Source organism: Hypanus sabinus, chromosome 4, assembly GCF_030144855.1.
Source record: "Hypanus sabinus isolate sHypSab1 chromosome 4, sHypSab1.hap1, whole genome shotgun sequence".
NCBI lineage: Eukaryota > Metazoa > Chordata > Chondrichthyes > Myliobatiformes > Dasyatidae > Hypanus > Hypanus sabinus.
Window position 1 is genome coordinate 1088954 of NC_082709.1, and position 27861 is coordinate 1116814.

At 39.1% G+C, this 27861-nt stretch overlaps 1 protein-coding gene across 13 annotated transcripts in view; it reads right to left on the reverse strand.

Moving 5' to 3' along the window:
* Nucleotides 1-9520: 9520 nt before the first annotated feature.
* acmsd (aminocarboxymuconate semialdehyde decarboxylase) overlaps nt 9521-27861 on the reverse strand; it is a 169522-nt gene continuing 151181 nt past the window's right edge. For 8 of the 13 annotated variants that reach the window (XM_059966279.1, XM_059966275.1, XM_059966276.1 and 5 more), the window contains 3 exons: nt 15381-15553; nt 15142-15240; nt 9521-11670 (listed from right to left, as the gene is read on the reverse strand). In XM_059966279.1, coding sequence (XP_059822262.1) covers nt 11608-11670; nt 15142-15240; nt 15381-15553 — 335 coding nt within the window. In that variant the 3' untranslated portion in view covers nt 9521-11607. Of the gene's footprint in view, nt 11671-15141; nt 15241-15380; nt 15554-15875; nt 27400-27861 lie in introns of those variants that run through there. The other 5 variants (XR_009511532.1, XM_059966277.1, XR_009511534.1 and 2 more) reach the window with 5 other exon arrangements.

Genomic DNA, 27861 nt, shown 5'->3' on the forward strand with positions numbered 1-27861 from the left:
ATTGACTCCTCTATTTCATTTGTTCAACATGATATTTTTTCGGATCTGAATGGCAGAGTTTTGTTAATTACGGGTTTACTTTGTAATAAAAAGGTTGCTTTGGTTAATGTTTACGCTCCAAAGTGGATTGTCCTGACTTTTTTAAGTCTTTATTTACCTCTTTACCCAATCTAAACGAATATAAGTTAATAATGGGTGGTGACTTTAATTGTTGTTTAAATCCTCTGATGGATAAATCTTTATCTATTCAGACTTTACCTAATAAGTCGGCCACTTGTATTAACTCTTTTTTGACTGACAATGGAGTTTTTGATATTTGGAGGTTCCGGCATCCTAATGACAAAGAGTTTTCTTTTTTCTCACATGTTTATCACTCTTATTCGAGAATTGATTATTTTTTTGTAGACTCTTGTTTTATTCCATTGGTAATTGGTTGTAACTATGATATTATAGCTATCTCTGTTCATGCTCCATTATTACTTTCTATGAAATTTACGGATACAGCTTCTAATGCTAGACAATGGCGATTTGACTACCTTGTTGCAAGACTCTGACTTTATAAAATTTATGGAGGAGCAGATCGACTTCTTCTTTTCAACTAATTCTACAGATGATATTTCCTGCGGATCACTTTGGGACACTTTTAAAGTGTATATACATGGACAGATTATTTCTTATTCTGTTGGTTTGAGGAAACGTACTAAGATGGAAACTCTCTTATTGGTTGATAAAATTAAAGAGATTGATAAGAAATATTCGATTGCTCCTAGTAAGGAGCTTTACAAACAAAGGGTTGAACTTCAAATGGAACATAGTTTATTACTTACATCCTCGATTGAAAATCAATTAATGAAATCTAAATCTGATTTTTACATACATAGTGATAAATCTGGTAAACTGTTAGCTAGTCAATTGAAGAATGCTATGGTTAAATGTCAAATCACTAAGATTGGTCAGCAGAATGGGAATCTGACTGTTAATCATGATGAGATAAATAAGGCATTTCAAGACTTCTATACCTCCCTGTATCAATCTGAATTTCCTCAAGATCATAATACCATGTCTGATTTTCTTGGGAAATTAAATTTTCCAAGATTATCATCTGATGATCTTTTGATATTGGATACTCCTATTACGGATGTAGAAATTAAGGGGGCTATTTCCTCAATGAATTCTGGGAAAGCACCGGGTCCAGATGGTTATACAGTTGAATTTTTAAATTTTTTTTCCGCTACTCTTTCCCTTTGGTTAGGTAAGGTTTTTGAGGAAGCCATTAGATTGGGGAATTTGCCACAATCTTTTTATAGAGCTTCCATTTCTTTAATATTGAAGAAAGATAAAGACCCTACTAACTGTGCTTCTTATAGACCTATATCTTTATTGAATGTAGACTCCAAGATTTTTTCCAAGTTACTGGCATCTAGATTGGAGAAGGTATTACCCAAAATTATTCCAGATGATCAAACTGGTTTTATTAAAAATCGTTATTCTTTTTTTAACATTAGGAGATTGTTGAATATTGTTTATACTCCCTCACATGACACTTCAGAATGCGTGATTTCATTAGATGCGGAGAAAGCATTTGATAGAGTTGAATGGCCTTACTTATTTAATGTGTTGGAGAAGTTTAATTTTAGTCCGATATTTATATCATGGATTAAGTTGATTTATCATACTCCAGTAGCCTCAGTGTTTACCAATAATCAAAGATCTCCCTTTTCTCGCTTATTTTGGGGCACTAGACAAGGATGTCCTCTTAGTCCATTACTATTTAACATTGCCTTAGAACCTTTGGCAATTGCCATCAGACAATCACAGGATATTTTGGGTATTAATCATGGGACAGATATTCATAAGTTATCTTTGTATGCAGATGATTTATTACTATTCATTTCTAACCCGGAGAAATCCATTCCAGCAGTTTTATCATTATTGGCTCAATTTAGTGAGTTTTCTGGGTATAAGTTAAATCTTAATAAAAGTGAATTGTTTCCTTTGAATAAATGGGTCCCAATTTATGGAAATTTACCTTTTAAATTAGTTAATGACTCTTTTACTTATTTACGGATCAAAATCACAAAAAACCATAAAGATTTATTTAGATTTAATTTTTTACCCTTAATTGATCAGATTAAAGATTTGTTTACTAAGTGGTCACCTTTATCTTTATCCCTAATAGGTAGGATTAATGCTATTAAGATGGTTATTTTACCTAAGTTTTTATATATTTTTCAAGCGATACCAATTTTTATCCCAAAATCTTTTTTTACTAATGTTGACTCTAAAATTTCTTCATATATATGGCAGAATAAAAATCCCAGGTTAGGTAAAACATATTTACAGAAGACAAAAAAGGAAGGCGGGTTAGCATTACCTAATTTCAGATTTTACTATTGGGCAGTTAATATTAGATATTTGTTATGTTGGTTGAAAGATGGGGGTGGATCTTTTGGCCCTTGTTGGGTGAGTTTAGAAACTAAATCGGTATCAGCTTATGCTCTGGGTTCTATTTTAGGGACTTCTCTCCCTTTTGCTCTTTCTAAATTGTCAAAACGAATTGACAACCCGATAGTTAAACATACTTTACGTATAAGGTTTCAATTTCGGAGATTTTTTGGGTTGACTCAATTCGTTTTAATTAGTCTTATTGTATCTAATTGTTTTTTTCACCCTTCCATTATAGATCAAGCTTATTCGGCTTGGAAAACTAAGGGATTACTAAGATTTTCTGATTTATTTTTAGATAATTGTTTCATGTCTTTTGAGCAATTATCCAACAAATATAACTTGCCTAGATTTCATTTTTTTAGATATTTACAGATTAGACATTTTTTTAAGTTCTGTACTCTCTACGTTTCCAAATTTTGTGCCTTCAGATATTTTGGAGCGTTTATTTGAATTAGACCCTTTTCAAAAAGGGCTTATTTCAAAATTTTATAATATAATTATGAGGATACGTTCAGAGCCTCTTTATAAGACTAAAAAGGATTGGGAAAGAGAGCTTAGTCTTAGTATTTCTAGTGAGAATTGGGATAGAATTCTTCAATTAGTTAACACATCATCGTTATGTGCCAAACATTCACTAATACAATTTAAGGTCATACATAGGGCCCATATGTCCAAGGATAAATTAGCTCATTTTTACTCTCATATAAGTCCTGTTTGTGATAGATGTCATTCTGAAATTGCGTCTTTAACTCATATGTTTTGGTTTTGTTCATTTTTGGAGAAATATTGGAAAGATATTTTTGATATTATTTCTGCGGTTTTGAATATCGATTTACAACCTCATCCTATTACCGCAATTTTTGGTTTACCAATGTTAGACTCACTGCATTTATCTTCTTCTGCCCGTCGAATGATTGCATTTCTAACTCTGATGGCTAGAAGATCTATATTGTTGAATTGGAAAGAAATTAATCCTCTCACTGTATTTAATTGGTTCTCTCAAACTATGTTATGTTTAAATTTAGAAAAAATTAGAAGTGGTACTTTTGAGGCTTCTATTAAATTTGAAAAGTTATGGAGACCATTTATTCAACATTTTCATATGATGTAATATGACCTTGTGCCAAGTTCATTTGATTTCCCAGCTTTTAGCTTACGGATTTTGAGAGGACCGGAAGTGACGGCATTGATGAATATTTATTCTTGTGAGATATTATAAACAGCCCCCTTTTTTTCTCTTTTTTGCTTCTTTTTTCTTCTATATTATTAGATTAGATTAGCTAGTTTGGCATTATATTTTTTTTTGTTTTTTTTTCTTTCTTTTTTCTGTTTTCTTTATATCATATATTATGAAATATTTAGACTTACTATGTTCATACATATATTTTATGGCTTATGTTTTGGTAAACTCATTTATATTGTAACTATTATGTATGTTTTTTTTCATATGTAATGGAATTTATATGTTGGTAATTTCTTTATCAATATATCATTTGTATTCTGTCCATATTACTAATATTAATAAAAAGATTTAGAAAGAAAAGATTGAGTGAACTCGGCCTTTTCTCCTTGGAGCAACGGAGGATGAGAGGTGACATGATAGTGTATACAAGATTATGAGAGGATTTAATCGTGTGATTAATCAGAGGTTTTTCCCAAGGGCTGAAGTGGCTAGCACAAGAGGGCATGGTTTTAAGGTGCTTGAAAGTAGGTACAGAGGAGTTTCAGAAGTAAGTTTTTTATGCAGACAGTGGTGTGAGTGCATGGAATGGGCTGCCAGCAGCAGTGGTGGAAGCCGAAACGATAGGGTCTTTTAAGGGGCTCCTGGATAGTTACATGGAGCTAAGAAAAATAGAGGGCTATGGGTAAAGCCTAGGTAGTTCTAAGGTAGAGACACGTTTGGCACAGCTTTGTGGGCCAAAGGGCCTGTATTGTGCTGTAGGTTTTCTATGTTTCTATGTAAGAATTCAGAGAATAAGAGCAATGTCTTTTACAGATTTGTAGTCTGTGAAGCTATTGGTAAAGGCAGTAAATAAGTCAACATGAAATATGTTAAACCTTGTATTTTCCTGTGCTCTGATAATATTACAAGTGTACTATAATTTTTAAATATTCCCAGGCCATCTAGGCACATCACTTTAAAATAATGCTTTCAAATTAATATTTTTACTTGCAATATATCACTATGATAAAATGTAAAACTGAACATGGCAGTGGGGGTAGTTAAAGATGGGTGTAGTAATGACTGAGCTTGGAGTTGGGCTCAGGAACATTGGGGAAAGAGGCCAGTGTGAGAAGACAGCATCAATGATAATGTGCGGGGCTGATCACAGGATTGGTGGTGGAGGGGTAGTAAAATGTGCAGTTTAAAAGCTGGACCTGCATTGAGGTAGTCAGTCCAATAATAAATGCAAAACGCTGGAGGAACTTAGCAAGTCAGGCAGCATCTATGGAAATGAATAAACAGTCAACATTTTGAGTCACGACCCTTCATTTTTACTGAGTTCATCCAAAATTTTATGTGTTAGTCAATCTGAGTTTGGTTGGTTTCCTTTAATGAAGAAGTACTAAAAACTGCCTGAGCTCTCCAGTAATGGCCTGGAGACTTGTATACATAAAAAAAACATGCAAGATGAGCACTGTGTATGTGGCAATGACCTAGATTAAATTTATGGAACTGTGTGCATACAGAGTTCTGATCATGCTTAGTAAACAGGTCTTAGATAAAATTCAGTTGAGTAGCATGTTCAATTGTTAATTTCTATCATAAACATTCTAGTCAATATAGTTTATATACGTATGCAGAAAAACAGAATTAATTGGGACATTTATCTTGAATCCAGCTTTAACGAGTACAAAACTGAACTACCAAAGCCAAATCACCACCACTTTTCTCCATCCTTATTCTTTATCAGATTCCCATCATTGTCTCAAATTAGCATATCATCTCCACTCTTTCCTTCCTCACCTGATGTCATCTGCCAGTCACCTCTTTCTCTACTGAATATACCTATCGATTACCTGCTCTTGCCACCTCCCCTCTGGTTATCTTTCCTCTACACTTCAAGTTCAGGTGAAGTGTTTCACTTGAAACATTGACTGCCCATTTCTTCCCACAGACGTTGCCCGATTTGTAGATTCCTCTAGCAGCTCATTTTTAGCTACAGTTGATGAATTCTATATGACTTTAAAATTATATTGGAGCAGATTCTTAGAAACAGGATTTACAAGCATTTGGAGAAGCATAATCAGCTTTGTAAGGGGCAGATTGTGTCTCATGAGCCTGACAGAATTCTTTGAGGAAGTGACAAAACATTGGGCAGAAGATGGAACATAGAACAGTATAGCACAGGAGCAGGCCATTCAGCCTGCAGTGTGGGGCATATAGACTTTGGTAAGGCATTTGACAAAGTTCTACACAGTAGGCTCATTCACAAAGTCAGGAGGCATGGAACCTAGGAATGCTTGGATGTATGGATTCAGAATTGGCTTTGCTACAGAAGGCAGAGCATGGTAGTAGATGGAGTGCATTCTTTCTCTGAGGTCAGTAACCAGTGGTGTTCTACATAGAACTGTCTGGGGCCCCTACTGTTTGAGATTTTTATGAATAAAGTGAAAAGATGGGTTAGTAGGTTTGCAGACAACATGTAGGTCGTTAGCATTGTGGATTGTGTATAAGGTTTTTGTACGTTCAAAGTTCAAAGCAGATTTATTATCAAAGTACATATATGTCACCATATACAACCCTGAGATTTATTTTCTTGCAGGCATACTCAATTGACAAGGTCCCTCACAAGAGAATCATCCAGAAAGTCATGAGGCATGGGATAAATGGAACCTTGGCTGTTTGGATAAAAAATTTGCTTAAAGGAAGAAAGCAGAGGGTAGTTGTGGAAGGAAAGTATTTTGCCTGGAGGTCAGTGGCTAGTGGAGTGTTGCAGGGATCTGACCTGGGACCCCTGCTATTTGTGATTTTTATAAATGACCTGGATGCAGAGGTGGAAGGATGGGTGTCTAAGTTTACGGATGACACAAAGATTGGAGGAGTTGTGGATGGAGTTGCAGGTTGTCGAAGGTTACAAGAGGATATAGACAGGCTGCAGAGTTGGGCAGAAAAATGGCAGATGGAGTTCAATCCAGATAAGTGTGAGGTGATGCATTTTGGAAGGGCAAACCAGAAGACTGAGTACAGATTAATGGTCAGTTACTTAAGAGTGTGGATGAACAAAGGGACCTTGGGGTTCAAATCCATACATCCCTCAAGGTCGCTGTACAGGTTGATAGTAGTTAAGAAGGCCTATGGGATGCTAGGCTTCATTAACAGGGGGATTGAGTTCAAGAGTAGAGAGGTCATGTTGCAACTCTACAAATCTCTGGTAAGACCACACTTAGAGTATTGTGTTCAATTCTGGTCACATTATAGGAAGGATGTGGAAGCTATGGAGAGGGTGCAGAGGAGATTTACCAGGATGTTGCCTGGTTTGGAGAACAAGTCATATGAAGCAAGGTTAGCAGATTTGGGACTTTTCTCTTTGGAGCGTAGAAGAATGAGAGGGGACTTGATAGAGGTATACAAGATTATGAGAGGCAAAGATAGGGTGGATAGTCAGTACCTGCTCCCCAGGACACCAATTGCAAACACCAGAGGGCATCTGTACAAAATTAAGGGAGGGAAGTTTAGGGGAGACATCAGGGGTAAGTTTTTTTACACAGAGGGTTGTGAGTGCCTGGAATGATTTGCCAGGGATGGTGGTGGAGGCTAAAACATTAGGGGTATTTAAAAGCCTCTTGGACAGGCACATGGATGAAAAAAAATAGAGGGTTATGGGGTAGTGTGGGTTTATTACTTTTTTTTAAGGATATATGGGTCGGCATAACATGGAGGGCTGAAGAGCCTGTACTGTGCTGTAGTGTTCTATGGCTCAATAAATTCATAATAGAATAATAGCTGAAACAGAATCAATGAAAGACTGCACCAACTAGCGTGCAAAAGGCAACAAACTGTGCAAGTAAATAAATAAATTACAACACGATATTGACTGGTTGCAGAGCTGGGCTGAGAAGTGGCTGATAGAGTTCAATCTGGAAAAATGTGAAGTGATTCACTTTGGATGGCAGAATGTAGGGTTTATGATAATATTTATAGCAGTGTGGTAGTACAGAGGCATCTTTTGGTCCATGTCCATAGATCCCTCAAGGTTGCTGTGCAGGTGCATATTATCATTTGTCAAAATATTGAGTTCAAGAGCCACAAGGACATATTGCAGCTCTGTAATGTCCTGGTTAGACCACATTTGGAGCATGATTCAGGTCTGGTCACCTCATTATAGGAAGATTCAGGAAGCTTTAAAGAGGGTGCACAGGAGATTTACCAGAGTGCTGCCTCAATTAGAGAGCATTTCTTTTGAAGATAGGTTGTGAGAGCCAGTGCCATTTGGAGTGAAGGAGGATGAGAGGTGACTTGAATGAGGTGTACAAGATGATGAGAGGCATAGGTAGAGATTTTTCCCAGGGTTAAAATGGATAATATGAGGGGCATAATTTTAAAGTAATTATAAGGGGAAATTTCAAAGGCAGGTGTTTTTACACAGAAAGTGGTAGGTATATGGAACATACCTGGGGTGGTGGTGTAGGCAGATACATTTGGGACATTTAAGGAACTCTTGTACAGACATGTGAATGATAGAAGAACGGAGGGCTATGGGGGAGGGAAGGATTAGATTGATCTTAGAGTAGATTAAGAAGTTGGAGTACCTTTGTGGGCTGAAGGGCCTGTATTATGCTGTAGTGTTCTATGTTCTATGGCCAGGAACAGGCCCTTCAATTCACAATACCTGTGTCAAACACAATCCCTATCCCTTCATTCGCTGCATTTTCTCATGTCTAACGGCCCCTGAAACATCAGTATCTGTTTCCATCACTCACCTTAGCAGCCCATTCTAGTTACCTAATACTGCGTGTATAATAACTCTCCTTTAAACTTTCTCTGTCTCACCTTAACTGCATGTTTTCTTGACTTGACAAGAAAAAGATATTGACTATGATCCTCAGAATTGTATAAACTTCCTTGAGGTCTCCCCTCAGCCTCTGATACTCCAAAGAAAACCATCCAAATTTGTCCAACCTTTCCTTAAAGTTCTTTGTGTTGCCTTTATGGCATTTACTTAGTTTATAATATTTTCGCTTTAGTGAGTCATTTGTTTGCATTTTTTAGTTAAAGTTAGGATTATTTAAAGTAAATTCGTTGTCTGTGATATATTGCGGCATGCAATAACGTCACATCTGGTTTCGCTGCGTCTTGTGGGAAAATACCGGTTTGGAGAAACGGGAAGGAGGGGGCTCACATGTGCAGGATCAGCGCGAGAAAAGTTGTCTTTCTATGCACTAGAAACATAGTGAAGCAACGCCGTAAGTTCATGAGATAATCGATATGTTGAATTAAAATGATAACGCTGATTCTGTTAAAAAGTAATGACGGTTGATAAGGTTTATGTTTTCGTTAGTTAAAGAGTTGCGGATAGTTTGTGTTGAAGTGTATTTAAAGCAGTCAATGGCGTAGGTAGATTCGGACTGTATGCTGTGCTTTAATGTAATGTAGTTGTTGTAGTTTTACTTTTGCAAGTATTTACGATGGAAATGTGATATCAAGAAGGAAACAAATACTGTACAAATTTTGTATTGTTTTGTCAACAGTTTTCACCATATGTTAATGAGGAAGAGTGAACAGTAAGCGGTTAATCTTACTGCGATCCTGTTTTCATTGACTACGGTTTACCTCGGTGTTTAGTTCAGCGTTCTCTTACACCTGAGCAAGAACACTACATTCTTGCTCTCCAATCCAGGCAGCATCCTGGTAAACCTTTTCTGCACCCTTTCCAAAGCCTCCACATGCTTCCTGTGATAGGGTAACCAGAAATGCACACAGTGAAGCTGAAAATAAGATGTGTGTCTGTGTATATATATAAAATGCCTTTCCCAATCTCAGGACATTCCAATTAACGAATTGCATAAGTTTAAAACGTGATTACAATTGTAAAGCAGAAAATTAACCAACTAAACTTCCTTTGGCAAATGACGCAAACATAAATACAAGAATGACCATTCACATTTATTTAGTAATTTTACTTGATCTCACTTGATAATGTCTTCTGCTCTAACACACATTAATATTACATCACATTTACTGTATGTCCACGCCAGAGGACAACTACAGGTTCATTATATTATCTGACAAATACAATGTTTACACAGGCAAATTTTCATTATTGCAATTAATAATCCTTTTCACTGTGGAAAAAGATCTTGGCGATTGTAGGGATAATTTACAGCGGATTGAAAAGCTTGAGCATATAGACATTAAGAAAGAGGATGTGTGGAGCTTTTGGAAAGCATCAAGTTGGATAAGTCTCTGGGACTGGATGAAATGTACCCCAGGCTATTGTGAGAGGCGAGGGAGGAGATTGCTGAGCCTCTGGCAATGATCCTTGCATCATCAATGGGGTCAGGAGAGGTTCCAGAGGATCAGAGGGTTGCAGATGTTGTTCCCTTGTTCAAGAAAGAGAGTAGAGATAGCCCAGAAAATTATAGACCAGTGAATCTTACTTCAGTCATTGGTAAGTTAATAGAGAAGATCCTGAGAGGCAGAATTTATGAACATTTGGAGAGGTCTAATATGATTAGGAATAGTCAGCATTGTCAATGACAGGTTGTGCCTTACTAGCTTGATTGAATTTTTTGAGGATGTGACTAAACACATTGATGAAGGTAGAGCAGTAGATGTAGTGTATATGGGTTTCAGCAAGGCATTTGATAAGGTACTGTATACAAGGCTTATTGAGAAAGTAAGGAGGCATGGGGATCCAAGGGGACATTGCTTTGTGGATCCAGAATTGGCTTGCCCACAGAAGGCAAAGAGTGGTTGTAGGCAGGTCATATTTTGCACGGAAGCCAGTGACCAGTAGTGTGCCTCAGGGATCTGTTCTGGGACCCCTTCTCTTTGTGATTTTTATAAATGACCTGGATGAGGAAGTGGAGGAATGGGTTAGTAAATTTGCTGATGACACAAAGGTTGGGGGTGTTGTGGATAGTCTGAAGGGTTGTCAATAGTTATAGCATGTCATTGATAGATGTAGGACTGGGCTGAGAAGTGGCAGATGGAATTCAACCCAGATAAGTGTGAGATGGTTCATTTTGGTAGATCAAATATGATGGCAGAATATAGCATTAATGGCAAGACTCTTGGCAGTGTGGAGGATCAGAGAGATCTTGGGGTCCAAATCCATAGGACACTCAAAGCTACTGCATAGGTTGACTCTGTGGTTAAGAAGACATATGGTGCATTGGCCATCATCAACCATGGAATTGAGTTTTAGAGCAGAGAGGTAATGTTACAGCTATATAGGACCCTGGTCAGACCCCACTTGGAGCTCAGTTCTGGTTACCTCATTACAGGAAGAATGTGGAAACTATAGAAAGGATGCAGAGGAGATTTACAAGGATGTTGCCTGGATTGAGGAGCATGCCTTACAAGAGTAAGTTGAGTGAACTTGGCCTTTTCTCCTTGGAGTAATGGAGGATGAGAGGTGATCTGATAAAGGTGTATAAGATGATGAGAGGCAATGATCATGTGGATAGTCAGAGGCTTTATCCCAGTGCTGAAATGGCTTACACTAGAGGGCACAGTTTTAACGTGCTTGAAAGTAGGTACAGAGGAAATGTCAGGGGTAAGTTTTTTCTGCAGAGTGTGGTGAGTGCATGGAATAGGCTGCTGGCAACGGTGGTGGGGCGGACATGATAGGGTCTTTTAAGAGACTCCTGAATAGGTACATGGAGCTGAGTAAAATAGAGGGCTATGTAACCCTAGGTAATTACTAAAGTAAATACATGTTTGGTACAGCATTGCAGGCTGAAGGGCCTGTATTGGGCTGTAGTTTTTCTATGTTTTTATGTTTCAATTAATAATAAAAATTAAAGATTTGGAATGGCCACTTTTGTTGCTGATAACAAACCACCACTGAGACATTGTAAATAATTGCAGTAAACAGTGGAGGTAAAGATGTTGTCTCTGAGAAGATATCCATCAAGCCAGTTCCAAACACTGTTGTGTCTCATGTAAAGTCGACATTTCTCAATTGTGAAAGGAAGTATAAGAAAATTGTATCATTCAAACTGTTTTTTTTCAAGTCCGAGAAATTCCAATGCATTTTTTGCGAGAAGCTTATCCTGTAAATGAAACAAATTTAAGATGAATATATGAAGGAATTTCAGCATTGTACTTTTTTTCTTAACAGTATCCATTTTTCTTGACACATACCTGGACTGCATTCAATCCCCTTTAGGCATACCTTGGCCCTTTTCTCTTGTGTATTTAATATTACAGTAGTATTTGAGTAATATTATAAAGATATTGTTTGATTAAGCATTCTTTGTTGTTTACATAATGTATTGCTGGTTATCTGTATTGATGGCATACATCATTGCACCACATGATATGTACTTGCCTCGCTTACAATTAAAAAAATGTTAGACTCACACTTAGGACTCTGATCTTTTCCCTTCACTTAGTTGAATGTTTTTAAGTTACAAAACATAACTCATTCTATCCCCTTTCTACATATTTTGACTCCATTCTACCCCTTTGCTTCAGTCCCTTCACACCTACATCCACGACATTTCTCATGCTCTTGATCGCCTCAAGAACTTGCAATTCCCTGGTCTTGACCTGCTCATTTTCACTATGGATGTACAGTTCCTGTACACTTCTACCCCCCCATCAGGAAGACCTAGAAGCTAGCTGCCTGCTTCTTTCTCAATAAAAAAAACAACCATTTTCTCTCCACCACCGCCGTCTGTCTGGCTGAACTGGCTCTCACCCTCAACAATTTCTCCTACGGCTCCATCCACTTTCTCCAAACTGAGGGGTTGTCATGGACACCCACATTGGTGCTTGCCATACCTATCTTTTCGTTGGTTTGATGGAACAGTCCATGTTCCAAGCCTCCCTGGTAAAGATTCCCAACTCTTTCTGTGTGATATTGATGACTATGTCGGTGCTGCTTCAATTTAATTAACTTGGCCACCAACGTCCACCTTGCCCTTCAATTCATGGTCCATTTCTGACATCTCTCTCCCCTTTTTCAATATCTCCATCTCTGGAGACAAACTGTCTATTGTTATCTTTTACCAACTTACCTATTCCCATGACTATTTTGATTATACCTCTTTCCACCCTGTCTCCTATAAAAATGGCATTCCCTTTTCTCAGTTCCTTTGTCTCCAGTGCATCCATTCCCAGGATGAAGCTTTCCTTTCCAGATGTCCTCTTTCTTCAAAGAAAGAGATTTTCCCTTCTCCACTATTGATGCCTCTCTCACTCACTCACTTGTCCTCTATTTCCTGTCATCTGCGCTCAACCAATGCTCCCTTGTCCTTACTTAACTCCTCATAAGCCTCTACATGCAACATGTCACTCTCTGCGACTTCTGCCATTTTCAACAGGATCCTATCACCAAACACATCTTTACCTAGTCCCATTCTCTGCTTTCCACAGATATAACTTCTTCCATAATTCCCCTGCTCATTTGTCCCTCCTCATTAATCTCCCTCCTGGCATGTTTCTCTTCAAGCGACAGAAATCTGCACCTCCATTCAGGGCCTTAAGGTCAGGTAGCACTTCACCTGCAAATCTTTTGAGGTCATCTGTTGTATCTGGTGCTCCTGATACAGCCTCCTTGACATAGGTGAGACAAAAGCAGCATTTTCCAGAGGACAACCGTTTTACTTTGCATTTAATCTTATATCTAAAAGATATGTGTCTTTTGAACTCTCCTTGTGAAAGGATAATGGAAGCTGTCTTTAAGTGTTTTTAAGTCAGAAATATTAGATTTCTGATAAGCAAGCTTATCAAGGATAGGTGGAATTGCTGAGGTGTGACAATCAGATCAGCCATGATTTTATTCAGTCATTTGTGGTTGTATTTCTAAATCGTTAAATTTAAAAATGACATTCAATTTTAAAAATTCCAAATTAACGGCTTTGATATCACATGCCCATCTATTCTAATTAATTGGACATTTGAAGTAAATTAGCTGCAGAACAAATCCAAATGTGTGTTTATTAAATTTCCTCATGGGTGGACTGAAGCTAAATTTTGGCTGCAATCCAAAATCCAATTATTTTCTCACTTCCATCAGCAGCATATCATTCTTGGTGAGTACTTTTTCCTCTAAGCATTTGAGAGCTTGAATTGACAGTATGGGTATGGTAAGATGCACACTGGAAATCTTTGTAACATTTCAGACAGTTTATAAACTCAATATGTAGCAGGAATGGAAAATCAGTAGATTTCCCTAAGTATTAGTTACAGTTTCTTCATTGTAACTTTCAAAAGTTGTATGTCTTTACCTTTGATATCAGTCCCCGCCCCCCCCCCCCCCCACAGTTAAAATGTGGTAAATTCTAATCCACTTGCATCTGAGCACACAATATAATCTGGCACTTGAGTGCAATACAGCAAGTGTGTTACATAAATGTCTAGAAATTCATCCTAACCTAGTTGGTCATAATAAGTGCACCACATTATTCAATTTATCAATGGAAAGAGTGGACAGCTTGTATCCATTGGAACTGAGGTTCTTCAGAGACACAATAATATGTAGTATTATTAATATGTAGTAATAATATAATATGTAATAATATGTAGTACTATGCAGTATGTTTAAAACAATGTATAAGAAATTAATTTCAAGACATTTATCTTTTGACTGGCACTGACTAAATTTTGAAAATAGCCATACTTGAATTGTGATGGAGAGTGATTTTAAAATCTTTTTAAAACAATTATTTAAATTATATTTGTGATAACTCCTTATGTTCAAAATTAATTTGGATTTATATTCCTAAAAAGACCTGAAATTTTAAGTAATTATTTGTAAAACATTTTGATTCCTGCCTGAAAACTGTGAAAACATGTTCTTAGATAAATTAAGGGAGTAGTTGGCTTCTAAAAGGAGTGCAGCAGGTATGTTCCAGGCTGTGAACTGAGCAATGATTTGCCCTGCTGTGTGATGAACTGAGGCTGAAGCTGTGGGTCTGCTCTGGGTTCTGGTCTACGTACTTACTTTCATTCTGAATGCTGTTGCTTGCTTTCATTGTCTGCATGATTTATATCTTTTTCCTCTCTCTCTCTGCACATTGGTTTTTTAAAATTGGGTTCTTATGGCTTTCTTGTGGCTGCCTGTAAGCAGACGAATCCCAAGTTTGTATAATTTAAACATAATTTGATAATAAATGGACTTTGAAATGATTTGGGCTTTCAGTGTGCTCCAGCATCAGTGTTCTCCAGACCAGGTGAATGGATGCAATGGGACTTGAAATGTCTGAGAAGCCACTCCTAAAACTAACGTGAGGGGAGGATCTTCTGGAATGGATCAAATAGTGAGTTCAGCAGGGGTCCATGATCTTCTGGAATGGATCAAATAACCAACAACAACTTAGTAAAGGTAAATAAAACATGCAGGGATAACAGAGAGAAACATGGGGAACTGTCAAGCTGCCCATTTCTTTTTCTTTTTCTTTTTCATCTGATTGGCCCGTTTTTCCTTTATAGTTAGCATGATTGATGCTGACATGCAATATTTGTGCTAATGCACATAGATTAAACATTAAAAATGTGGATCTCAGTGACAATCTTACTTTGAGTTCATTATCGAATTCTTCCATAGATTCAATAAGATTTCCAGGAGTTAGTTCACCCAGTGGGAATGGATAGTCTGTTCCCAGCATCACCCTATCCTGAACAAGGTAACATTTATTGAAATTAGTTAAGACATTTTTACACATTGTTATTTGTAATGCTGTGTAAGATGTACATCAGTAAAAGATTCACATTGAGTGACAAAATTTAGTGAGTACATTGAGTGTATTCTACTCACTTTTCCTATCACATCAACCAACAGCTTTAGTGCAAGTGGGTCATGCACTAATGCATCTGTGTAAAACCGGCCCAGGTATTTCCGAGGATTTATCTTGTTCTCTCTGGCACATAGATCAGGACGGACGTTATATCCATGTTCAATCCTGCCAATAGTATAAGGGAAGGTACCACCTAAAGACAAATAATATTATTTTAAACATGACAAGTCTGCTGATGCTGGGAGTCCAAAGCAACACACGCAAAAGGCTGGGGGAACACAGCAGATCAGGCAGCAGGCCTCAGTTTGGGCCAAGATGTTTTCAGGACTGGAAAGAAAGGGGGAAGGGGGAAATAATATATTTTTATTCATTTCTGTAAAATATCAATATTAAAGCGCTCTGGTACTTTCAGAATGTAAAATAAAATAGATTAGGAAACCTTCATGAAAAACAACATTTTTAATTCATGACATATTATACTTTAGTGTAATGAATTGAATTTACTTAAATCTTACATCCATCCAGCAACGTGAGGGAATAAAAATCTTTGCATTAAGACTCCATCACAATGTACAGACATGCGAATTTAAAAGTCTGATGGTTTGTAGAAAGAAGCTGTCCCATTGTTGGTCCTGGCTTTAATGCTGTGGTACTGTTTGCCAGATGGAAGCAGCTGGAACAGTTTATGGTTGGGATGACTGGTGTCCCTGATGAACTTCCAGGCCTTGTTTACACACCTGCTGCTGTAAATGTCCACATTAGAGGGAAGGTCATATCTACAGATGCGCTGGGCTGTCTGAACCACTCTCTGCGGTGCCCAGTGATCAAGGTTGGTGCAGTTCCCGTACCAGGCGCTGATATGGCCAGTCAGGATGCTCTCAATGGTGCCCCTGTAGAAGGTCTTGAGGATCTGGGGGCTCATGTCGAACTTCTTTGGTCACCTGAGGTGGATGAGACACTGTTGTGCTTTTTTTTTGCTACATAGCAGGTGTGTACAGTCCAGGTGAGCTCTTTGGTGATGTGTATATCAAGGAACTTGAAACTACTCACCCTCTGCAACTGCAGTCCCATTGATTTTGATGGTTAAGTTACTGGACAAGCGGTCAGAGTTCCAAAGCATTGCCCCAGAGACAACAATTTAAAACATTCCATGGCAACTGGGGAATTGAAATTCAAGTAATTAAATAAATCAGGAATTTAAAGTAAAGCCATTCTTATCAAAGGTAACCATGAAATTATGGAAACTCTGTTTGATTCACTAATGTCCTTTGGAGAAGGAAGTCTAATATCATTAGTCAGTCAGCCTTATGTGTGACCTTAGGGACAGTTAAGAATGATCAGTTTATGGTTTAGAGCAGAGGTTCCCAACCTGGTGTTCATGGACCCTTCAGTTAATGGTATAAAAAAGCTTGGGAGCCCCCACTCTAAACCACAAATGGATCATTCTTACTGCCTCCTCGGTTCAAGGTTTTGACCTTTATGGAAACACATTATCGTGTAGCTGGGACTTTTTACTCTGTAGCACAGAAGACTGAGGGGGTGATCTTTTAGATGTATATAAAATCATGAGTGATATGGATATGATGTGTGATCAGTCCTTTTCCCAAGCCAGGGGAATCTAAAACTGGACAACAAAGTTTAAGGTGAGAAGGGAAATATTTAAAAAGAGACCTGAGGGGCAACTTTTTACTCACAGCGGGTGGTGGACTTGGAATGAAGTGCCAGACGAAATTGTAGAGGCAGGTACAGTTACAATGCTTAAACAAAACATTTGGGCAGGTACATGGATTGAAAATGGGAGCTAAATGCAGACAAATGGGACATCTTGATCAGCATCACTGAGTTGGGTTAAAGGATCTATCTCTGTGATTCATAGGAAGAATGTCTTGCAAAGACTTCATTGATAGCAATTATGGAAATGTTGAAAAAATATTATGTATTGGTAAGAATAGTTGAAAATCCTTTTTTTTAGTTTAGCCTCAACTTCTTCATGCAATTTTTAACTGGCTTGAAAGTTTTTGACCCACCAAAGAATGATTAGGAAATTCAGCCATAAGTATGGAGACCCATTAACTTTACCAGTTTAGTTTGTCACTCATTGCATAGATGTTCCCTCGATATAACAGAAATTAATTCACCACTGGCCCTTGCATATATAACCAGATATAACCAGATGTAATGCTTCTGGTTAATAGTGCACATTTAGGGTCATTTGGAACATATATAACATGCCATTCCACTATTGTTCTACTCTGTGGAACACTATCTCACAGAAATTATGAATTCCTAGTGTTATCCATAATTATTGGTGCAAATATTGAGTGCCACACACAAAATGCTGGAGGAACTCAGCAGGCCAGGCAGCGTCCATGCAAAAAAAAAAAGTCGTTTCGTGCCCAAGCCCATTTGAGTTATGGACATCTATGTGGGGGAAATGCTGTACAATTTTCCAAGTAAACACCTTATGGCTAGGTGAAGACTACAACACAACTATCCATGTTAAAATTGCCTATAGGTTCAACCTGTAGTTATATCATAGGTACATTCAATCAATATAACAATGTTTTGGTTTGCCTCTTTGCCTCTTTCTGGGGCTAAAATCTGGAGTGACTTTGAAACAAAAGAACACAAGGAATAAGAACTTGGATAAGCCTTTCAGACCCTTAAACCTGCTCTACAGTGAATCAACATCAAAGCTAATGTAATTCTGGCCTTGGCTCCATTTTCCTGGTTATCTCCATAACTCCAGAATCCAAAAATCTGTCATTTTCAGCCCTGAATGTGTTCTGTGACATCTCCCACTGTTCTGAGGCCACTTGTCAAGATAAATGCTGGGAGCTTGTTCTCCTAGTGGAGGAATCTTGAAGGAGAGAGCACAGCTTGAAAATAACAAACTATCTCATTAATATGGAAATGTGAGGGAAATTATTTTCTCCCAGTGAATCTTTGAAATTCTTATCTGTTTTGACAAAAACATCTCCCATTCTTTAAAACTTCAGTGCAGCTGGGTATATGAGACTTCCATATCTAAGGATTCTCATTCCTGACAAAGATTCAATCAGTATTCATTGCATTAGATCAACAGTATATTTGTAATGGAAAGCAAATAGCAAGGCTTTTTAATAATTTATGATATCATTACCTTATATGTATACTATTAACTAATCGACCTTCAGGGATTCTGGCTATCTTGCTGCATTATCAGATTTAAAGGAGATGGCCAACCTGGGCATTGATCTAATAACATTTATTATCTAATAATAAATATCTAATATCAATAAAATATCAATATCTAATAATGATAAAATAACGTTTAACCAGTTAGGGAACAGACAATAGACAATAGACAATAGGTGCAGAAGTAGACCATTCGGCCCCTCGAGTCTGCACCGCCATTCTGAGATCATGGCTGATCATTCACTATCAATGCCCAGTCCCTGCCTTGTCCCCATATCCCTTGATTCCCCTATCCATCAGATATCTATCCAGCTCCTTCTTGAAAGCATCCAGAGAATTGGCCTCCACCGTCTTCCGAGGCAGTGCATTCCACACCTCCACAACTCTCTGGGAGAAGAAGCTCTTCCTCAACTCTGTTTTAAATAACTGACCTCTTATTCTCAATCCATGCCCTCTGGTACTGGACTCTCCCAACATCTGGAACATATTTCCTGCCTCAATCCTATCAAATCCTTTAATTATCTTAAACGTTTCAATCAGATCCCCTCTCAATCTCCTCAATTCCAGTGTGTACAAGCCCAATCTCTCCAATCTCTCTGCGTAAGACAGCCCTGCCATCCCAGGAATCAACCTAGTGAATCTACGCTGCACTTCCTCAATTGCCAGAATGTCCTTCCTTAAACCTGGAGACCAAAACTGTACACAATATTCCAGGTGTGGTCTCACCAGGGCCCTGTACAAATGCAAAAGAACATCCTTGCTCTTGTATTCAATTCCCCTTGTAACAAAGGCCAACATTCCATTTGCCCTCTTCACTGCCTGTTGCACTTGCTCATTCACCTTCATTGACTGGTGAACTAGGACTCCTAGGTCTCTTTGCATTTCTCCCTTACCTAACTCGACACCGTTCAGACAATACTCTGCCCTCTTGTTTCAGCTTCCAAAGTGGATAACTTCACATTTATTCACATTGAATGACATCTGCCAAGTATCTGCCCACTCACTCAGCCTATCCAAGTCTCCCTGTATTCTCCTAACGTCCTCTTCGCATGTCACACTGCCACCCAGTTTAGTATCGTCAGCAAACTTGCTGATATAGTTTTCAATGCCCTCATCTAAATCATTGACATAAATCGTGGTCCCAATACAGAGCCCTGTGGTACCCCACTAGTCACCTCCAGCCAGTCTGAGAAACACCCATTCACTGCTACCCTTTGCTTTCTATCTGCCAACCAGTTTTCTATCCATGCTGAAACCCTGCCCCCAATGCCATGAGCTCTGATTTTACTCACCAATCTCCTATGTGGCACCTTATCGAATGCCTTCTGAAAATCTAGGTACACAACATCTACCGGCTTACATCCTTGTTACACCCTCAAAAAACTCCAACAGATTAGTCAAGCATGATTTGCCCTTGGTAAATCCATGCTGGCTCGGCCTAATCCTATTTCTGCCATCTAGATGTGCCACTATTTTGTCCTTAATAATGGACTCAAGCATCTACCCCACGACTGACGTTAGGCTAACAGGGCGATAGTTCTCCGTTTTCTCCTTCCCTCCCTTCTTGAAAAGTGGGAAAACATTAGCCACTCTCCAATCTTCAGGAACTGATCCCGAATCTAAGGAACATTGGAAAATGATTACCAATGCATCCGCAATTTCCTGAGCCACCTCTTTTAGAACCCTCGGATGCAGACCATCTGGACCCGGGGATTTATTAGCCTTCAGTCCTACCAGTCTACTCATCACAGTTTCTTTCCTAATGTCAATCTGTCTCAATTCCTCTGATATCTTATGACCCTGGCCCATCCATACATCTGGGAGATTGCTTGTGTCCTCCCTGGTGAAGACAGATCTAAAGTATGCATTAAATTCTGTTGCCATTTCCCTGTTTCCCATAACAATTTCTCCCAATTCATTCTTCAAGGGGCCAATATTGTTCTTAACTATCTTCTTTCTCTTCACATAGCTAAAAAAGCTTTTGCTATCCCCTTTTATATTCCTGGCTAGACTGAGCTCATACCTGATTTTTTCTCTCTGTATTGCTTTTTTAGTTAAGATCTGCTGTTCCTTAAAACTTTCCCAATCATCTGTATTCCCACTCATCTTAGCCCTGTCATACTTCTTTTTCTTTAATGCTATACAATCTCTGACTTCCTTTGTCAACCACTGTGGCCCCTTCCCACTCTTTGAATCCTTCCTTCTCATTGGAATGAACTGCATTTGCATCTTTTGTATTATGCCCAAGAATATCTGCGACTGCTGATCCACTGTCTTTCCTGCCAGGGCATCCGCCCATTTAACTTTGGCCAGCTCATCCCTCATGGCTCTGTAGTCTCCTTTATTTAATTGCAACACTGACACCTCTGATCTGCCCCTATCCCTCTCAAATTGTAGATAAAAACTTATCATGTTATGATCACTACTTGCTAATGGCTCCTTTACTTCAAGATCACTTATCAATTCCTGTTCATTACACATCACCAAGTCCAAAATAGCCTCGTTCCTGGTTGGCTCAAGCACAAGCTGTTCCAAAAATACATCCCTTAGACACTCCACAAACTCCCTATCCTGGGGTCCAGCACCTACCTGATTCTCCCAGTCCACCTGCATGTTGAAATCTCCCATAACGACTGCATTACCTTTAGCACATGCCAATGTTAACTCCCTAATCAACTTGTACCCAATATCCACGCTACTGTTTGGTGGCCTGTACACAACACCCATTAGGGTCTTTTTACCCTTACTGTTCCTCAGCTCAATCCACACAGACTCTACTTCCCCTGTTCCCAAGTCACCTCTTGCTAATCTCATTCCTCACCAACAGGGCCACCCCACCCCCTCTTCCCATATTTCTGTCTCTACGATAGCACGTATACCCTGGTACACTCAATTCCCAGGCCTGATCCCCTTGCAGCCATGTCTCCGTTATCCCAACAATATCGTAGTTCCCCATTTTCATCTGAGCTTCAAGCTCATCTGTCTTATTTCTGACACTACGCGCATTCAAGTATAGAATTCTTAGCCCATTCCTCCTCTCTTTGCTTAAAACACTGTCTACTGTACCTAACCCAGCTCCTTGAACTTCCATCGGGCAAATTGCACCCTGAATTTTGATGACCTTCTCAAGATCACCCAAACCTTCTACACATTTAACCCCATGCACCTTCTGACCAACCCTCTGGATCTGGATCCCTGCCCCCTGCACATCTAGTTTAAACCCCCCCGAGCAGCACTGGCAAATACTCCTGCAAGAATGTTAGTACCCCTCCGGTTCAGATGTAGACCATCCCTTCGAAACAGATCCCAATGTCCCTGGAACAAAGACCAATTATCCAAAAACCTGAACCCTTCCTTCCTGCACCATGCTCTCAGCCTCGTATTAATGTGCATAATCATTCTATTCTTCGCCTCACTCGCACGTGGCATAGGTAGCAATCCCGAGATTGTCACCCTGGAGGTCCTGCCTTTCAGCTTCACTCCTAACTCCCTGAACTCTCTAAGCAGGACCCCCTCACTCACCTTACCTACATCATTGGTCCCTACATGGACCACTACATCTGGGTTCATGCCCTCACTCTCAAGAATAGCCTGCACCCGATCTGAGATGTCCCAGACCCTGGCACCAGGGAGGCAACATACCCTCCGAGACTCCCGATCTGCCCCACAAAATCTCCTATCTGCCCCCCTAACTATAGTGTCCCCTAAAACTATCGCTCTCTTCTCTTCCCTCCTCCCCTTTCTAGTTGAGGGTTCAACCTCTGTGCCAGAGGCAGGACCACTACAACTAATTCCTGGTAGGTCATCCCCATCAACAGTATCCAGTACGGTATACTTATTGTTAATGGGAATGGCCGCAGGGGTGCTCTGCTCTCTCTGCCTGCTCCCCCTGCCTCTCTGGACTGTCACCCATCTGCCTACTTCTTGGATTTTTGGTGTGACTACCTCCTGATAACTATCTATCTCTGCCTCCACCTCCCGAATGATCCGTAGTTCATCCAGCTCCTGCTCCAACTCCCTAACTCGGTCTGATAGGAGCTGCAGCTGGACGCACCTTTTGCAGGTGTGGTCATCAGGGACAACTGTGTTGACCCTGACCTCCCACATACTGCATACGGAGCACACCACTGCTCTGACTGTCTCCCCCATACCTGAACTGGATTAATGGAATAAGTCTAAAAAGCACCGAGCGACCTTACCTTCTTCCCCTCAGCGAGCAATCACACAAGCTTACCGAAGGCCACTTAGCCAAAGCCCAGGACTCTGCTTCCACGGACTCCGCTGCCCGCTCTGAAAAGAAGTCCTGCCTTTTAAAGTTTACAGGTTACAGATACTGTACCATTTCATGTTCCTCCCTATCCTTCACATATAGCACTTTATGTGTGCAAGGGACCAATAATGGAGTGCTTGGTTTTTGTAGCAGGTGGGGCCTGTTGGGACTTTATGCACAACTTGAAATCACAGCAACAGTTATTTGTGGATTTGTTGATTTTAAAAACAACTGGTGTCTGTCAGAATTTTCTGCAGCACTTGAGATCACAGGAACGATGACATAGAGTCAAAGAGGACTACAGCACAGTAAATGGCCCTTTGGTCCATCTAGTCAGTTATGAACTGTTATTCTTCCTCGGCAGATCAACCTGCATTGGGACCATTACCTTCCATATCTCCCCTATCCATGTACTTATCTACACCTTCCTTAACAATTGAATTGACTATTACTTACATCCTTCACATAAATGAGGAATAAAAATATTTACATCTCCATCTAAGTGTACAATATGCAATTTATAGTAATTTGTAATAAATAGTATGTAAACAGGACAGTCAGTATAACATAGAAGTACAGTTGTGTCAGCGTGAGTTAATCAGTCTGATGGCCTGGTGCAAGAAGCTGTCCCAGAGCCTGTTGGTCCTGGCTTTAATGCTGCGGTACTGTTTCCTGGATGGTAGCAGCTGGAATAGATTGTGGTTGGGGTGACTTGGGTTCCCAATGATCTATTGGGACCTTTTTACACACCTGTCTTTGTAGATGTCCTGAATAGTGGGAAGTTCACATCTATAGATGCACTGGGCTGTCCACAGCACCCTCTGCAGAGTCCTGCGATTGAGCTAAGTACATTTTCCATACCAGGCAGTGATGCAGCCAGTCAGGATGCTCTCAGTTGTGCCCCTATAGAAATTTCTAGGATTTGGGGGCCCATACCGAACTTCTTCAACTGTCCGAGGTGAAAGAGGCGCCGTTGTGCCTTTTTCACCACACAGCCGGTATGTACAGACCATGTGAGATCCTTGGTGATGTGTATGCCAAGGAACTTAAAGCTGTTCTCCCTCTCAACTCCAGTTCCATTGATGTCAACCAAACCTGCATCCACCACTTCCACTGGCAGCTCATTCGACACTCACAACCTCAAGGTTCCCTTTAAATAGTTCAGCTTTCACCCTCAACCTGTGACCTCTGGTTCTAGTTTCACACATTAGTGGAAAAAGCTTGTTTGCATTTACTCTAAATAAACCCCTCATAATTTTGTAAACCTCTACCAAATCTCCTCTCATTCTCCTAAACTCAGGGAATAAAATCTTAATCTTTTCATCCTTTCCCCATAATCAGGTCATCAAGTCCTGGCAATATCCTTGCACAGTTTCTCTGCACTCTTTCAATCTTATTTACATCTTTCTTGTAGGTAGATGACCAGAACTGGACACAGTACTCCAAATTAGGCCTCATCTATGTCTTACACACTTCAACATAACTTCTGTACCCAATACCCTGATTTATGAAGGCCAATGTACCAAAAGCTTGCTTTATGGCTCTATCTACCTGTGACACTACTTTGAAGGAATTATGGATCTGTACTCCCAGATCCCTTTGTTCCAGTACATTCCTCAGTACCCTACTACTGGGCAGTTAATATTAGATACTTGTTATGCTGGTTGAAAGATGGGGGTGGATCTTTCGGCCCTCGTTGGGTGAGTTTAGAAATTAAATCTGTATCAGCTTATGCTCTGGGTTCTATTTTAGGGACTTCTCTCCCTTTTGCTCTTTCTAAATTGCCGAAACGAATTGACAACCCGATAGTTAAACATACTTTACGTATATGGTTTCAATTTTGGAGATTTTTTGGGTTGACTCAATTCGTTTTAAATAGTCCTATTGTATCTAATTGTTTTTTCCACCCTTCCATTATAGATCAAGCTTATTCAGCTTGGAAAACTAAGGGATTACTAAGATTTTCTGATTTATTTTTGGACAATTGTTTTATGTCTTTTGAGCAATTATCCAACAAATATAACTTGCCTAGATTTCATTTTTTTAGATATTTACAGATTAGACATTTTTTAAGTTCTGTACTTCCTATGTTTCCAAATTTTGTGCCTTCAGATATTTTGGAGAGTTTATTTGAATTAGACCCTTTTCAAAAAGGGCTTATTTCAAAACTTTATAATAAAATTATGAAGATACGTTCAGAGCCCCTTTATAAGACCAAAAAGGATTGGGAAAGAGAGCTTAACCCTATTATTTCTAGTGAGAATTGGGATAGAATTCTTCAATTAGTAAATACATCATCGATATGTGCCAAACATTCATTAATACAATTTAAGGTCGTACATAGGGCCCATATGTCCAAGGATAAATTAGCTCATTTTTACTCTCATATTAGTCCTATTTGTGATAGATGTCAATCTGAAATTGCATCTTTAACTCATATGTTTTGGTCTTGTTCATTTTTGGAGAAATATTGGAAAGATATTTTTGATATTATTTCTGCGGTTTTGAATATTGATTTACAACCTCATCCTATTACTGCAATTTTTGGTTTACCAATGTTAGACTCACTGCATTTATCTTCTGCCTATCGAATGATTGCATTTCTAACTCTGATGGCTAGAAGATCGATATTGTTGAATTGGAAGGAAATTAATCCTCCCACTGTATTTAATTGGTTCTCTCAAACTATGTTATGTTTAAATTTAGAAAAAATTAGAAGTGGTGTTTTTGAGACTTTTATTAAATTTGAAAAGTTATGGAGACCATTTATTCAACATTTTCATATGATGTAATATGACCCTGTTCCAAGTTCATTTGATTTCCCAGCTTTTAGCTTATGTATGTTGAGAGGACCGGAAGTGATGGCATTGATGAATATTTATTCTTGTGAGATATTATAAACAGCCCCCTTTTTTCTCTCTTTTTTTGCTTCTTTTTTCTTCTATATTAGTTATTAGTTATTAGATTAGTAGATTAGCTAGTTTTGTATTATATATATTTTTTTTTCTTTCTTTTCTCTGTTTTTTTTATATCATATATTATGAAATATTTAGACTTACCATGCTCATACATATATTGTATGACTTATGTCTTGGTAAACTCATTTATATTGTAACTATTGTTTATGCTTTTTTTTCATATGTAATGGAATTTGTATGTTGGTAATTTCTTTATCAATATATCATTTGTATTCTGTCCATATTACTAATAATAATAAAAAGATTTAGAAAGAAAGAAAGTACCCTACTACTCACTTTTCAAGTACTACACTGGTTGGTCTTCTCAAAGTACAAACTTCGCACTTGTCTGCATTAAATTCCATCCCCTATTCTTAGCCCAGTTTTCCAGCTGGTCGAGATCCAATTGAAAGCTTCCCGATTTGGTGTCATCCACAAATTTGCTGATCAAGTTACCTACACTATCATTCAGATCATTCATAAAGATGACATACAACAATGGACTCAGCATTGATCCCTGTGGCACACCACCAGTCACAGGCCTTCAGTCAGAGATGCAACCATCTTTTACCACTCTCTAGCTTTTCCCACAAAATCAATGTCTAATCCAATTTGCTTCTTCATCCTGAATGCCGAGCAACTGAAGCTTCCTGACTAGCCTCCCATGCGGGACCGAGTCGGCCTTTTTGAAATCCACCACCTTGCCTTCATCAACTTTCCTGGTAACTTCCTCAAAAAACTCTGTAAGGTTGGTTGGACATGACTTACCATGCACAAAGCCATGTAGACTATCCCTACTCAGTCCCTGTCCTAGAATTTCCTGGCTTTTCCTTAGAGCATTTCTTGAACAACAGAACAACATTAGCTATCTGCCAGTTCTATGGCACCTCATCCATTGCTAAGAATGTTTTAAATACCATTGCTAGGGCCCCTGCAATCTATGCACAAGCCTCCTACAAGGTCAGAGGAAGCACCTTGTTTGATCTTGGGACTTATCCATCCTAATAATATAAGGATGGTTTTGATGGGAGAATTTAACTTTTTCTGAGCGCAAGGAAGTTTAGATGGGATGGAGTTTGTAAGGTTTCCTGACACAATATGTAGATAAGCCAACTAGAGGAGAGGCTGTACTTGATCTGGTATTGGGAAATGAACCTGGTCAGGTGTTAGGTCTCTCAGAGGGGGAATATTGTGGAGGTGGAGAACACAGTTCTGTCTCCTTCACCATAGTGCTGGAGAGGGATAGGAGCAGACAATTTGGGAAAGCATTTAATTGGAGTAGGGGGAAATATGATTCTATTATCAGAATCAGAATCAGACTTTAATCGCCAAGTACCTGTACACATACAAGAAATTTACTTCCGGCAGATGTTGTCTCTCTGCTCATAACAGATGATAAATATAAATGAAAATATAGATTATACATACAAGTAGTGCAATCCAAGTAATAGTTAGCCGACAGTTAACCGGCAGTTAACTGTTCAGCAAAGTGACCGCAGTAAGGAAAAAACTTCTCCAGTGCCTATTAGTCTTAGTCTAGAGGGATCTGAAGCGCCTACCAGACGGAAGCAGTTCAAACAGTCCGTGCGCAGGATGGAAGGAGTCCTTTATGATGTTCCCCGCCCTCTTCTTCAACCTGGAAGAGTACAGGTCCACAATAGAGGGCAGGGAGGCTCCAATGATGCGCTCGGCAGTCCTCACTGTACACTGTAGTCTGGTTCTATCCTGCTTGGTGGCGGCTCCAAACCACACAGTGATGGAGGTGCACAGGACAGACTGAATGACTACAGTATAGAACTGCAGCATTGGGAGGCAGGAACTTGGGAGCAGATGTTCTCAGGGAAATATATAGCAGAAATGTGGCAAATGTTCAGGGAATGTCTGCATGGAATTCTGCATGGGTATGTACCATTGAGGCAGGGAAAGTATGGTAGGGTTAAAGAACCATGGTGTACAAAGGATATAGAAAATCTCATTAAGAAGAAAAGAAAAACTTATGAAAGGTTTAAGAAACTAGGTACTGTTTGAACTTTAGAAAATTACCAGGCTGCTAGGAAGGAGCTTAAGAATGGAAGTAGGAGAGCTGGAAGGGGCCAT